The 15,688-nt window shown below is 51.7% G+C and overlaps 1 protein-coding gene across 1 annotated transcript in view; it reads right to left on the bottom strand.

The window, feature by feature from the left end:
* CRAMP1 (cramped chromatin regulator homolog 1) overlaps positions 1–15,688 on the bottom strand; it is a 53,817-nt gene that overhangs the window by 23,847 nt on the left and 14,282 nt on the right. Inside the window, exons 4-6 of the mRNA XM_032460101.1 lie at positions 12,263–12,416; positions 6,813–6,896; positions 3,567–3,615 (exon numbers count right to left, since the gene is read on the bottom strand). Of these exons, the coding sequence (XP_032315992.1) occupies positions 3,567–3,615; positions 6,813–6,896; positions 12,263–12,416 (287 nt within the window). The remainder of the gene's footprint in view (positions 1–3,566; positions 3,616–6,812; positions 6,897–12,262; positions 12,417–15,688) is intronic.

The following is a 15,688-nucleotide window of genomic DNA, read 5'->3' as shown; positions in this document are numbered from 1 at the left end:
CTCGAGTTCAGCAAAGACTTCTCAGATATGACATGAAAAGCACAATCCATAAAAGAAGATGACAAATTGGACTTCATCAAAGTTGAAAACTTCTCTCCCATGAAGGACAACGCTAAAAAGAATGACGAGACAAGGCACAGACTGGGAGGAAATATCAGCAAATCGCATGTCTGACAAGACTCACATCCACAGCATATAAAGAACACACTAAACTCAACAGTAAGAAAATGGGCATGAGATCTGAAGAGGCACTCCTCCACAGAATATACACAGATGGCCAATAAGCACAAGAAAGATGCTCGACATCATTAGTCACCAGGGAAATGCACATCGAAACCACAATGAGACACCACTTCACACACTACGATGACTCAAAAAAATTAACTGGTAACACCAAGTGTGGGATGTGTGGGAAGCAGTTTGGCAGCTCCTCGTGAAGTCAGGACACACCCACTACATTCTCCCGGGGGTTTGCGCAGGTGAGGTGAACAAAGCCCTGGAGGCTGGTGCTGAGCATTTACTGTCTGTCAACAGCCCATGTGCCTGACGGGGGGATGGATGAACAGACCATGGAACAGCCACAATGGGGCCACTACTCCACAAAAGGCACGAACTACATATGGATCCACACAGCCGCATGGACTCATCTCAAGGATGTACTGCCGAGGGGAAGATGCCAACCCCTGAAGATCACTTTCGATGACAGGGCCCGGAGGAAGGAGCAAGAGAGCAGAAGCTGAGGGCACCCAGCCCTCTGCCGAATGCTCCTCCAGGCTAGGGCCTCAGGGCTTTCCAGGCCATCAATTTGACTTGTCACTGTTGAAGGTGACCTTGATCTCCTGGCTGAGGTCACACCTGTCAAGTTTCTCCCCCACAGTCCTTGCTATATATCCTCTTCAGAGAGGTCACTGTGGGCAGCCCACACTTAAGTGAGGGAAGTTATGCCCCACCCCTCAAGGGCGGAGGGTCTATGTAAATTACATGGAATTCTACACAGGAGATTTCTCTTGTTTCCTACTTATTTGTTTATTCCATCATTGATTTTATCAGTACGGACTCACAGACATTAATTTTTTTAGTCAGATTATGACCCAATACTATGTTACCAAATAAAGATGCAAAACAGATGTGTGGTGTGCACACGCCCTGGAATCCTTGTGTTCTCTGAACCATTCTAGCCACCACGGGGCTTCACTGAGCCAGGACCTGGCTGAGCCTGAGAAGCCTCAACTCTGCTCCTGGGTTTTCCCCTACCTTTGGATGGTCAGCTCAGAGCCTTGGGCTCTGCGTTCTCCAGCAGGCCCTAAAACTGACCCTCTGGCCATTTTCAAACTTATCAAAACATGTCTTCTTCATAACCCTTATCAGTTGTGAGGAATAGGCACATGTGTCCCCGAGAAACTCAAGAGACAGTCCCCATACATTCCCACAGGGCAATCTCTTCTCTGTGCTGGCTCTCGAGACACAACTAAGACAAAGCCAAGCAAACACACTGCTTTTCCATCAAACAAGCCCCAGTGCCCTTGAGCACAGAACAAAGAGCTGGGAAAACCCTTCACTCAACAACCTGGGGCAACTGAAATCAAACGTACAGTGAGATTTGCCCAACAAAACTGCATCACGGGAGAGAGTTCTCCATCACAGGGCAACTCCATCACCTGCTGGGGAGACACTAACATCAGAAACCTCAGCCAAGGATCCTGCACCTTCTTAATAAAGGTCCTGATATGCACAACCCGGCCAGAATATCTCAGATCCTAGAGCAAACAGCTTCCACCTGCCGGGCACAGGGCAGGTGTTGGGGTGGGAAGGGAGGCCAGAGGCTGAAGCTGTAGCAGGTGAACGGGGGCAGTGGTACCAACCAACCCTCAGGGCCGAGGCCAGCGGCCTCTTTCCCTATTTGCCTCCGACCATACTCCCCCACACCTCCAGGAGGCTCCAAGTGCCCAATGACACAAGCTGGCCACGCCACCTGCAATCCCCTGAAGTGAGGGTGACTCACTGCTCTTTCGCATGGCACTGATACCTACAACCTAGCTACTCTCAGGCTCCAAATGGGTGGCAGTTCATAGCTATAGAGCCTGGAGAACCCGACTCGAGCCTCTGTCAGGGCAGACGCTGGGCAGGCACTCAGCCTGAGGGAGGGGCTCCCAGGCCATCCAACACCAGGCCGAGGGCAGAAAGCAACCAGGATGCAGGAAGACGAAGTCCTGTGGACATAGCAGAGGCCAGTGGAAACTGTTTCTAGGGTCACTCTGACCTATGGGACAGTGGAACTTCAACCAGCAGGGGTCTGGGGATGGTAGATGGGTCCATCCACGACAAAGAGAGGAAAGGTCCAGAGGACAGCACGGAAGCTCTGGCAGGGTGAGTGGGAGGGACAGGGCGGCCGCCAATGAGGGTTCCACAGCAGGTGAGAAATCCAGACACACAGAATCCCAACCACAGAACAGGGTGGTCAGGGCTGGGCCATGGAGTCCAGCATGGCAGCATGGCTAGCAGACTGAGCCACAGCAGCTGTGAGAGAGGCCAGGGGTGAAGGGAAAGGACAGGTCACATGCAGTGCTTCCAACTGACTAGAGAGAGGAGCGAGAGGCGGCTGAGTGAGGGACTCTCACAGTGCGAGGTGGGGGACATCTTCTCAGGAAGAGCGGCTGGAGACTTCCAGGTGGCACACAGGAGACATCTGGGTTATAATGGGATTTACAAATTGAAGCAGAGAAATGTGGGACAAGTTAGATCTGGGATCCTTCACCCAGAAAAGGTAACAGAGGCCCTGGGAAGACTTATAGAGGCCAAAGGGGAGAGTACGGGGACAGGAGAGGCTGGGGACAGCGCTGAGCCAGTCCCGAAGCAGCGGTATGGGGGGAGGGGAGCAGTCCCGGAAGCTAAAGAGTGGCTCAGGGTCAGACACGGGGCTGGAGGCTGGAGACCTACTAGCATGGTTGTCAGAGCGCAGGGGGCCAGCAGGTGAGCCAAAATGTCGGTGGACAACGCAAGGACCCAGCACAGTGGCTTTTCTGTGCAGTGAGTCCTGGTACAGCATCTCTGGGGCAGAACCAGTCACAGCAGCCAGGGCTAAGTCGGGGTCCCTAGTGGTTGTGTGTCATCAGGAAAACTGTGAGCCCTTGGAGGCCAAGAGTGAGGGCAGAACAGAGAGTTAGATGCAGCTTCACGCCCAGAGGCACTAGAGGGAATGGCGGGCAGAGGAGGCAAAAACGCTATCAGAAGAGGTGCAGGGAGACCAGAAAAACACAACAGGAAGGCCGGGAGGGACGGCCTTCTGGAAGCAAGAGAGCCAACACTACGCCACCCTAGTAGGAGCCCTGCAGGAGGATGAGGGGCCTCCCCCCACGACACTGAGGGCAGGACAACCCCCACCCCCACCCCCGGCCCGGGCAAGTGCTCAACTGAGAGGGAGTCAGGGCTGACTCTGCAGAGTTGGGGATTTAATGGTTCTCACTAAAGAAAGGGGAGAAAACTGCACACATCTCAAGGTCTGTATTTCAGAGAAAAGTGCAAACTCCCGGAAGGGACAGGCAGCATCTCCCACCAGCCCTACTCACCCAGCCTGAATGAGCTCATTCAGCTTCGAGGCGTTCTTGTCGTCCATGCCTTAAATGGGAAAATAAACACGTGTGACAATGAAGCAGCTAAGAGCGCATCAACGTTCCCACCTAACCACCTTCGACGTAGAATCCAAACCATTTCGTGTAATATTCGAGGTCTTCTGGAATAAGACTCCTGTGTTAACTGCAGCCCCTCCCGCAGAGTCCAAACGTGTCACGTGCACTGAGAGCACTGTCCCCACATGCATGTCCTCTCCACCCACCCAGACACTCTCAGGTAGAGGGACCACTACTGCCTCTGCACAGCTCATCCCTCCCATAAACCTCTCTCCCAGACCCCGCTACACTGAACCTCTGCTTGTTCCCAGTCACCAAGTCCAGAGACTCTCCTTTCTCAGGTGACCACCGTGCCTCACCCATGCTCCTCCTGCTGGGCTCCTGGGTCACCTGCGGGCCCCCCTTAATCAGCTCTGAATCCCCAGGTCCCCAGGGTCTGCCAGATAACAGACCAAGACTCTGTGTGTTTACTGAGAGATACCCCATTTCCGCTGCCCTCCAGGTCCTCATTGCAACCCTCAGTATACTCGGGAAAGTATAGTAACGGGGGAACGGGAGTGAGGTGGTGGGGATACGGTGCCTCTGTGAGATGCTCTGAACTCCTCTGTGTATTAGGGGAAAAAATACAACAGACGACAAACACACAGCCAGGCCAAAATCAAAAGATAAGGACAAAACCTTAAAAGGAGCTAGACAAAAACAATGCATCCTCTACAGAGGAGCGAGGACATAAGTGGCCGGGGACCTCCCACCATGAAGAAAAATTGTTTCAGATAAACAACGACAGTAATTCATGGCCAGCACAGACGTGTGATAAAGACAGAAGGAAGCCGGACAGGCTGAAGGGAAGGGGGCCCAGATACACTTCCGGGCAAAGGGCAGAGGGCTTGCTTAGCCCCAGAGAGGGCCAACAGAGACCCAGGCCTTAAACAAGAGAGACGCAGCCCTGCCCTCTCTGCATGATGCCCATAAGCACTGGTCCATGTAAATGACAGCTGGGGTGATGCTGAGCGTGGGATGCAGGAGCCAGCCTGTTATGGAGGTTCATGGACTAGTGAGCTGAGCTCAGAGTAAATAAGCAAAAGGGGAGGGAAGGGCCCATTGGTCCCACATCTGGCAGGCTGGACGGACGCATAGACAGTCCAGTGCATGGAGCCATGACAACTTCAGGGTTCAAGGTACCAGATGGGGCACCATGCAAGAACCACCCCTTGAAAAGAAGTGGTCTGAACAAACTGGTGAGGACTGTAGAGAGCTGTGAGGACCCCCAGGCTGTCCCAACACCGTGTGGCATGGGCCTGGGGCAGAGTGGGCTGTCTCTCAACAGCCCAGGAGGCTTGACCAGTCATTTGCGTCAAAATGGGGGGTCCACAGCCCTTTCTCAAATATGGATGACGCCCATGGAGCTGGAGACACAGATGAGGCATGTCAAAGGACCAGGAACCATATGCATCTGGAGATCTCAGTTAGAAAAAGTACATTAATAAAGAGCATGCTCTGACCACCTGAGTTCAGACATGCTCCAGAAAGCCCAGAAAGGACAACCACTGTGCACAGGGCGCTGTGGAAAGCATCTGAGCAGGCTTCTTCCCCACAGACACTCACCAAACAACACAACAGTGTCCCAGCATGTGGACTGGGCGGGGGGCGGTGGGGGGGGGGTGCTTAGCAGGAGGGCCCTACGGAGGTGGAGGGGTCTGAAGCAGCTTTGGAGCCCCAAGCCCAGGCGAGGCCTCACATGTGTGTATGTGCACGAGTATGTGTGTGCACCTGTGCACATGAGCTGAGAGTGACCAACCAGGTGTGTCAGCAGGACCAGGAGCAGTTGAGCCAGAGGGGCGCCTGGCATGAGAGCCAGAGGCAGGCAAGAAGATGGGCTGAAGTCCAAGTGCGGAGGCCCCTTGGGTCAGGGGACCCAAGTGACACCCCAGGGGCAGCAGGAAGTCAACAAGAGAATGAGGTGAGCCTCCCCTGGGGAAGCCTCAGGCTGGGAGGTTAAGACATGGGAGATGGAGGAGGGGGCCTCGGCATCTGGCCCCACATGCTGCCACAGCCGGAAGCACTTCAGGGTGGGGACAGAGAGAAGGACGGGGTGAGGGAGCAGCGATTCGAGGGAGGCGGGGCCCTTGAGGCCCCTCAACAAACCATTCAAAGGAGGAGCTGGGGTGGGGGTGGGGGGGTTAAAGAAGTCCAGACTGCAAGAGAACAGGGCAGGGAACCAGGCCACCTGTCCCTTCGTTCAGAGGCTCGTAGGCACTCCTGCCTGTCTCAGAAGGCGGCAGGTCACCCAGTGAATGCCTGCCCCACCCTCCTTCCTGTTGCTTCCACACCCCAGTCCCGCACATGCCCAGCGTGCCATGTGAGGTGACTGAGAAGGTGCCGGCTGTGATCACCTCACAGCATCTCATGAACCCTCACAGTGGCCCTGTGGGTGCTCTCCCAATCCACATGAGAGGCGGCCATGTGGAGGCTGGAGAGGAAAGGGTGCCTCTCGTGGGTGGTCATGCGGGGAGGGGGCTCTGGGCACTGGGCACAGGTACCCTGGGAAGGCCAGAGTAGGGGTGCCTCTAAAGGGCATCTACTTATGAGGAGATGCTCAGAGCAGCACAAAGGGAGGGGCCCAGAGCCTTCAGAACCAGGCTCAGGGAAGACCAAGAAATGGGGACTGTTCTTGGTCAAGACTCAAGATACGGAGCTGTGATCAGGCACTGTCCTCGCCAGGCATGCCCCAATCGGTGTGCTGGGACGTTTTGGGAGATCTGAGTTTGGGCAGGACATGAGGTAAGATTATGGGACCCGCTTGATAAACATCAAACATGCTGTGTGAGCAGGACAATGTCCTTGTTCTCCAGAGATGGAGGCTGAGGGATGTAGAGTGTGCTGGGATGTCTGTGACTTACAGTCACGTGGCTGAGCAAGAAGAGAGCAGGTGCGTGGAACGAAGCGGGGGAGAGGGTGTGCACAAACGTGGCCAAGGTGAGTAACTGGTAAACCAAAATAAAGGTGTGCAGTAGTCATTCTAATCTTTTCAGTTTTCTGTATGTTAAAACGTTTTCAGAAAGGAAGTAGGGGAGAATGAGAATCGTCCCCAGCAGCAGAAGGACAGCAGGCCCTGCGAGGAGGAGGCTGCGTGCCTTCTGAAGCCGCCCCCCGAGTGAAGCCGCCCCCCGAGTGAAGCCTACTCACAGCCCCCGATCTTCTTCCGCAGTTCTCCATAGCAGATCAGGCCGTACAGCTCCTGGGACGACTTCTTCAGCCCGCGAGAGAACACTGGGAACAAAGAAAGGATGAATTTTAGGAGGGAGGAACTCAGCCATGTGGGGGTCGGCCAACTCTTGTGCACGGATGGCACTGGGGCACATGTGATGCTCTGACCTCCTGGTTTTGACCACAGTGCCCTGGACCACAGGATGTCAACAATGGGGGAAATGGGGAAAGCACACGGGAGCGCAGTGCTGTTTCTGTAATTCTCAAATTAAAGTTAAACAAGAAAGAGAGGAAGTGCCTTAGAAAATTAGTCCAACAGGCAGAGCAAGGTCTCCAGGAGGAAAAAAAGAGATGCCCGGCACAGCCAGCTTCCCTGAGGTGGGGGGGTCCGGGACCATCATTAGATCTGTCATCTGCCTCTCTCCGCACACACGGAATCTGCCCAGAGCCATGCGAGGCCAGCAGCACCAGAACTGACAGTCGCCTACCTCTCACTCCCCTCTGATAACTGACTGACATGCCCTGGGCCTGGGGCCACATGGAAGAGGAGACAAGGCTTGAATGCTCAAGACTCTCCCCCTGTTTCTTGGTAACAGGCCTCAGTTTTACTTGGGAAGCAACACAGACAATTAAGACAGCCTGTGTGCAGCCTGCGTAGCTGGACAAGGCCGCACTGCCAGGCCCCGGCCTCTGATGTGAGCAGAAGTGCTGTGGGCGGCTGCCGGAAGGCTCCTGAATGACGGATTCGAGAAGAAATGTGCCCTTTCGCTTGTTCCTCCTTCCTCCAGAGCCGCCTCAGATCCAAGCAAGGTGCTAGGGATGGCAGAGCAGAAAGACAGGAGGAACTGGTCCCTGATGTCCACCCTACCTACAGGCATCTCTGACCTGAGAGGAGAAGCGCTCACGTGCTCAAGCCCCAGTTACTCTGAGTGTCTGATCGTAGGACGCCGAAGCTGACCCCGACTTGGAAACCCGGCCCAGCACAGGCAGCCCCTTTCCCACAGTCTTGCAGAGCAGGGGCCACCACCGTGCATCCCTCCACGCTCTCTTACAACTGCTCTCCCCTGGGACTCCTTTCCAAAGTCCTAACACTTGTGTGATTATAACTATAGGAAAGGAAAATAAAAACATATTCGTAAATAGAAAATAAGGTTCTGAATAAGCGATCTGAAACGAGGATTCTGAACCTTGGACAGGATCTAAGGAGCCTGGGACTCTGCAAACATCACAAGCCAACTGTTCCAGAAGGTTCTTCAGAGAGAAAGACCAAAGGTCTCATCGGACTCCCACCAGGACTGCTACTTAGGAAACTGTGATCCACCAGGCAATCAATAAACAAATGTGATCTTTTGGACAATGGAGTAAACTCAGCCATGAAGAGGAATAAAGCTCGAACACATCCTACACCCAGGACGGACCTGGAAAAGTGATGCTCAGTGAGAGAAGCCAGACACAGAAGGCCACTCAGTGTGTGACTCCACTGACAGAAAGTGTTCAGAACAGGCAAACCCACAGAGACTGAGAGAGGACCCGAGGTTGCTAGGGGAGGGGCAGGGAAATGGCTGGACAGCATCCAATACATTGTGACAGCGGCCAGTGCGGCACCAAGAGGCAGGCAGGCCTCTGGCTTCAAGTGGCTGATGGGCTGCTGCCAGCTTGGAAGGGTGACCAGGACCAGCTAGAAACCCCGCTGGAGCTGTGAGCTCAACAGAAAGAAGGCATCACTCGTGGCATCCCACCAAGAACATGCAGCAGGTAGAGGGCACAGCAGAAGGGAGAGGACGAGGTCGGGCTAACCTGGCAGAGCCTGCGTGGAACCCAAAGGTGGTGGACATGTCCGCCCTTCATCCAAGTTGGAAACAGGGCTGATGAGGTTGACAAGTCCTGGGAGCCTGAGTGTCCCCCAGGGGCTGTCCACTCTGCCTGGAGCCCATCACAGTGGAAGCACAGAACATGCTAGAGCAGGGCTCCGGGACCCCACCAGGCAGCCTCCCAGTCCTCTTCTCTTGTCGGCGAGGCCATCGAGTTTTGCGAGACCAGTCAAAGCAGATGAAGGACCCGCTCTTGTGGAATGACTTTCAGAAAGAATGTGGTATGTAACCAGAAAAAAAAGGAAAGAAAAATGGGAGACACTGAGAAAGCCAAACAGTTGAAACTCATTCCTGCAGGCCAGCCTGGAAGGGAGGGTGACAGATTACAACAGCCTCAGACTTGACAGGACAAGTGTTGACATTTTCAAATAAACCAGGGATGCGAGCAACAGTCTCAGCTGAGGATGAGCACAGCTGGCAGGTACACGGACACCCTGGAGACAGCCTGATGCATCACGGCCACTGTCAAGCTCACGTCCATGGCCTCATAGACACGGAGAGTAAACACGCAGACACAGCAGCACTGGTGTAAGACTGTGGGTCAGACCGAGGGACTGCTCCCAGAGCATGGTAACAGAACCCACTTCCAAGGGCTCCAGAGAGAGCAGCAATTGCGCGCACACACGCACACACACACATACACACTCTTAAAAGGTGCTGGACCCATCATTCTGTTTGTGTGTTATTTCCCCCATCAAGATGTGAGGCTGGATGGGGGCCCCTGCAGCCAGAAGGACTGGAGTTGGGCCGTGAGCTCTCCTCTGAGGCAGCCCTCTGGTTACGGGGAGCCACTGCGAGGATCGGAGGGAGGACGCTCGCAAGGTTCCCAGTGGAAGGCTTTTGAGCAGGAAAGATATTTAGAAAGACTCGTGAGAAACGAGCATTTCACTGGCCAGAGAGACCTCAGTGGACCCTAAACTCCACAGAAAGAAGGCACTGCTCGTGGGGGTCTTGCTGTGAAACGGGCCTTGCTGTGAATGACATGCTCCAAGACCACCACTCCTTCTCGCCTTCGTCAAGGACAGAACCACATGGGAAACACAGGGAAGCAGTAGACAGACACCCAGGCCAGCGGGCAGGATGCTCGTCCTCCCGGGGAAGAGTCAGCACTCATGATGAGACAATAAGCAATAAACTTAAGTATAACAATCTAACTGTCCATCAATAGATAACTGGATCAAGATACGGTATTCATATACAATGGAATACTACTCAGCCATAAAAAATAATAAAATAATGCCATTTGCAGCAACATGGATGGCCCTGGAGAATGTTATTCTAAGTGAAGTAAGCCAGAAAGAAAAAGAAAAATACCATATATCACTCATATGTGGAATCTAAAAAAAAAAAAAAGACAAATGAACTTATTTATAAAACTGAAACAGACTCACAGACATAGAAAACAAACTTATGGTTATCAGTGTGGGGAAAGGATAAATTGGGAATTCAAGATTTGCAGATACTGACCAGTATATACAAAATAGATAAACAAGTTTATACTGTACAACACAAAAGACTATATTTAATATCTTAAAGTAGTTTACAGTAAAAAAGAACATGAAAAAGAATATATGTATATTCATGTATGACTGAAGCATTGTACTGTACACCAGAAATTAAGACAACACTGTAAACTGACTACATTTAAATAAAAAAGGTAAAAAAAAAAAAGAAAATCAAGTATAAATTTATCTCAATTGTCTAAATTTATCTGAAGAAAGCATTTCCAAAGAAAAGTGCTACAAAGATCTCCACACCTGTGTTATTTAAAAACACTAGAAGTGACTTGCAAATCTAAAAAGAAAGGTAAAATGCATTCATTTGTAGTATGTCAACGCAAAGAAGTAACATTTAATTAAAAAAAACCACTTAAGACTCTGCAGCATCGTGAAAAGGCATCTGAACACAGCGTGTGTAGAGCAGGTAAGGGCCAGGAGACAGTGAGGGCGCGGGGGAAGGATGTCAGCCCTGATGCTCATCCTCGGGGAGCCTGGGCAAGGGCCTCTACCACTGAGCTGCCCCACGTCCAGGCGGCAGTGGGGACAGGAGAGGAATCAGGGGAGGGTTTCTGGGACAACTGACACAGGAGCTGAGTCTTGGCAGGTGAACAGGGTTTGGGAGGACGACCAGGCCAGGGTGGCAGGAGTCGAGGCACAAAGGGAAGTGTAGGGAAGCAGGAGGGAGGTGACCCCAACCCCGAAGGGCTGTGGGCCTCTGGTGGGGCGAGGGAGGTGCTCAGGCAAGGGAGCCAGGCAGACAGGCGTGTTGTGTGGCTCTCACAACGCGAACGGCGAGTTAGGAAGCGCAGGGCAGACAGCGGGAGAGCAGCGTTGGTCTAGGACACCACAACCAAGGGGGCCAGGTACTAAGGACAGAAAAGCTCGGAAGTGGAACCAGCAAGACTGACAGGCAAGCGAGAGGTATCCACAAAGATTCAAAGGGGATCCAGTCAGGGGACACTGTCAGGTAACAACTGTGACCATCTGGAGCTCAGCCCCCAGTCCAAGAGCCCCGGCGCTGGCCAGCGGCAGCATAAAAGGATCTCCATGGCAGAGAATAGAAAACCAAGGCTCGCAGGCTGATTCTAGCCCGTGGACTCTTTTTGAGAATAAAGTTTTGTTAGAACGGAGCAACATGTACTCCTCTGCATGTTGTCTATAATGAGCTAAGAAAACAGAGTGAAATAGTTTCAATAAAGACTGTAAACCCCCAAGACCAAAAGTATTTACCATCTGATCTTTTCCAGAAAGAGACAGCTTGAATCACCATCTCTGGGCCTTTCTAAAGCTGGAGGAGGAATTCCTGGCCCTGGTGTCCTGACCCAAGGGAGAGCCAGCAAGGAGAGCCAGACAGGTCAGCAGGGGGAGGCTGAGACACAGTGACCGGCCAAGAGAACACCCACAGGGCACAGGCAAAGGTCCAGGAGGGAGGGATGTGACCACAGCCACCACAGTTATTCTGGATCAGAGCTGACGTTTTTTGGAGAGAAGTGTCAGAAGTAAGTGCAGTGAGTGGAAGCCAGTGTCTGGAGTGACTGAGCTACACATGAAGCTGTAGAAACAAGAATGCAACTCAAGAGGGCACAACTGAGGACCAAACAGCAGGAACAACAGGGACATGGGATTCCTGCAGCCTGTGACACAGGAGGTGGCAACGCCTCCCCTGAGGACACAGATACTGATGGGAAACAGTGCTCTGAGCAGAAAGTCAGCACCGCACCTGGCGATGACCTGGATATGTGAGTTAAAGATGGCACCATCAAACTAGATTTAAGTATAGACAACAAGATCCCCGGGCTGAGGCACGCCAGGCCCTGCCCAACCCACACCCCACCAACCCCACTGGGAAAAGGGCAGGCACTGGATGAGCTGCTTCTGTACGGTGGTGCCCTCTCCTGGTGGTGCCCAGGTGCCATGGGCACTCAGAGCTGTTAGAAACACGCCCAGCTTCCTTGTAATTCAGCCAGACCAACAGTGACGAGGCCTCCCACCAGCCAGAGCTGGGTGAGACCAACGCCAGGGAGGAGCCTGCAGCGTGCCGGGAACCACACATGCTCACCGTTGTCGAAGTCGATATACTTGGTGATCTTGTGCCACGTGCGGTAGTAGAAGTGCCGGACCTGCTCCTTGTTCTTCACCATGCTCGCTGGCTTGCCTTTCTTCTTGTACTTCAGAGCAATGTTGTTCTGAATCGCCTCAAAGTCTTTTCCATGCTGGAAAATAAAGTCCACGTGCAAAGCACAAGGTTACATGTGACCAGGCAGCCTCCTGTGTGATGCAGACACTTCCCGAAAAGGGAGGAAGGGGACTGCTGTGGTCAAACGAGTACCCTTCACAGCTCTTACTTGTACATGAACTTCAGCCTGGCTTCCCTAGAACCTCAGGCTTCAATTAGCATAACGGATAAAGCAGCAACAGAAACTTATGGATAAAACTATCACAGCATGTGGGTACCAGCAAGGCAAAGACCCTGGAGCAGGAGAAATACAAAGCTTATCACTTGGATAAGGCACTTAATCTCTAGAATTCTTTAGAACCCATGAAATCAGACACCTCCATGAAGACAGTAATCAGAAGACACAACAAAAGGGTGGAGGAGCTCCGAGTGCTGTATATCCAGCATCTTAAAATAAACATCAACTATTCAGAAAAACCCTCACTGATCTGATCATACAAAAGGTATTCTATGTTTGAACAAGGACAGCAAATGTGAATGTTTATTAAGAGAATCATGCAGAATATGCCCTGAATACATCTGTGGGCCTTTCTTCAACACTTTCACACAAAAGCTGAGTACATCTTAGATTTTCAAAAAGGAACTGACATTCCAGAGAACACAATCACTATCAATTCTGTTCAGGCACTGCCACAAGAACCAACTACAGATACTCTCATCAAAACCAAGCCAGTAAAAACTGCCGGGAAGGGCCTGGAGGTAAGAGCACCCTAGCAGCAATGAGCACCTCCCATGCCCAGATCTTGGTTTCTAAATCCTACTTTCCAAAAGGAACCAAGGCTCCTTGGAAAAATGGCTAATGTCAGGGCTGAGGCAGGGAAAATACAAGGTGAGTCTGGAATATCTTGTGGTGCCAGAAAGTGAAGAAGAAGTGCTGAAAGCATAAGGACACAGCAGCCAACTTGGAGAGGTTCCCAATGGCCAAATCTAGAATAATGCGGGCAAAAAAATCACAATGATATGAATGGATTATGACCCACAGGAGAGAATAAATATCCCTGAATCCATACGGATATAAGGAATCAACTGAATAAATACATAAATGGAGGAAAAGAGAGTGCTTTTCCTTGCGTAGAATTTCCAATTAATACATCTAGAAAGAATAATGATATCAGAAGATCATCACTGGGCAAACACCATAATGATAGTTGTTTCAGGTAAAAAGCAGCAAATTAGTGGTTGCTTAAATTAGTGGGAGAAAGAATGATGAGAAACAGGGTATTTACACAGTCTCACGGTTAAAAAAAAAGGCTTGGCAGTGGAGAACCTGGCAGACACCATCTGAATGCACTGATCAAGGTTCATATACTGAGACTGAGAGATGCCATCGCACATTCTGGAAGGAATGCAGCAAGGATGCTCAATTGTCCTTCTGACAAAAAACAAAATGTAAACTTAATCGTGAAGAAACTGCAGGGAAGCCCAGCTGAGGGAGTCTCTATAGATGAATAGAGCTGGAACTTCTGAAGTGTCAAGGTCATAAGAAACCAGGAAAAACAAGGAAACTGAGGGACCTGTCCCAGGCCAGAGGACCCAGGAGTCATGACAACTAAATGCAATGTGGGGTCCTGATCTGGAACAGGACATCGGTGGGAATACTGGTTAAATCTCGTGCGGCCGGCAGAGTGGTCAAGAGCACGGTACCACGTTGGCCACCTTCACTCTGCTGGTCACACTGCTGTGACCTGGATGTCAGGGAAGTGAGGTGAAGGGCACCTGGGAATTCTGCATATTCTTTTTGCAACTTTTTCCAATTCTGAAACTGTTCCAAAATTTACAGTCAAAATATCAAAATCCTGAAAGAATTACAGCTTGTTCACTGTTTCAAAAGCAACGGCAGGTGAACCATAACTAAGCAGAGCTGCAGCTAAAGCGCTTTCCTCCAGGGTCCAGTGCAGGGCATCCCCATCCCAACCTCCCCCAGCTCTTGACCAGAACCATGACACCAATAAAAGGCAGATGGCCTCTGCATCTCAGGACTTCAGTTCATAGCTGGGGTAACGAGCCCAGAGCGGAACTGACTGTCCAGGTGGGGGCTGCAATCTGAGCTTTGAGACTCCTGATGCCGTGTTTGCACTTTCTGAGAGTCCAGCCTCTTACATGCCTCTTATACTTCCCTAGAGAGACTGCCAGCCCCCTGGGGGGACTTCTTTCCATTTCTAGCACTACCACAGTGCCTCTATGCTTGGCCATGAAATAGACAAATAAAGGGTGAGGAAAGCAATGTTGAAAATAAGAAAAAACTATGTAGACACAAAGTACACATTTCAAAGGCTGAAGTGAAAACCTGCAGTATCATACAGCGGTCAGAGATGGCAGGAGGCAGGAGGTGCCCACAGCTGGGTTTGCAGGACACCAGGAGGTGCAGACAGAAAATCGGGAGGGGAGCACCGCAAAGCACAGGAGAGGTAAGGCCTCCAGCAATGATTACCCTGTGAAAACCAAGGAGTAGGTGCTGGCCAAGCGGCTGTAAGGCAGGAATCAAGAATTGTACCGCAAAAGCAGATACCGACAGACTGACATGATAATGGAAAGCAAAAGTCAGCAACAGGCTTTGTGGAATGGAGCATGGAGGGTTTCAGGACAAGGTTGGTCCAGGTGTCCAGCCCACTGCTTTTTTTGCCAGCTCCCGTCATGGAGGCCACAACTCTTGCCCTGGCCACAAGGAGGAGTCCAGGATGGGCCCAGCCAAGCTGAGTTTTCCCCAGAACTGTCCTAACTGGAGCGAAGGTAGGGGTAGGGAGACACTGTCACCTCTGGGGAGCATCTGAAGCAGGAGATAAGCAGAAGAACTGTCACCCCCAACACTCAGGAGTCCCTGCACGCTGAAGGGCTTGAGCTGGACCCTCCCAGTCCAGTTATGAGAGTTGCCCTCTTCCCCTTGCGCTGCTCTGAGCTGGGTCTCGTCACTGGAAGCAAAGCTCAGTCCCACACGTGTGCATCAGAAAGGCAGGGATGACCTGGATAAAAACTGCACAGGCCTGTGCTGAGCCACCTGACCCCACACCTCAAGATGTTCAAGGGCATCAGACCCCCCTCAGAGTCCCAATGAGTTCTAGTCAGACACACAAGATGACAGATGTACAGCCTGCACTTGTGTGTGCACACTTGCTGGTGTGCTCTCTCCTTCTCTCTCCACTCCCCCCCACCACACATACACACACTATTTGGGATACACTAACAGTACCAATGGTGAAAAGCATTAAGTAACCAGAATAGCCAATTATTAGTTATTATTAATAAGGATTT

This window comes from Camelus ferus, chromosome 18 (assembly GCF_009834535.1).
Source record: "Camelus ferus isolate YT-003-E chromosome 18, BCGSAC_Cfer_1.0, whole genome shotgun sequence".
In the NCBI taxonomy this organism is placed as follows: domain Eukaryota; kingdom Metazoa; phylum Chordata; class Mammalia; order Artiodactyla; family Camelidae; genus Camelus; species Camelus ferus.
The sequence above is the reverse complement of the archived record's forward strand: the minus strand, read 5'-3'. Positions and strand labels throughout refer to the sequence as shown.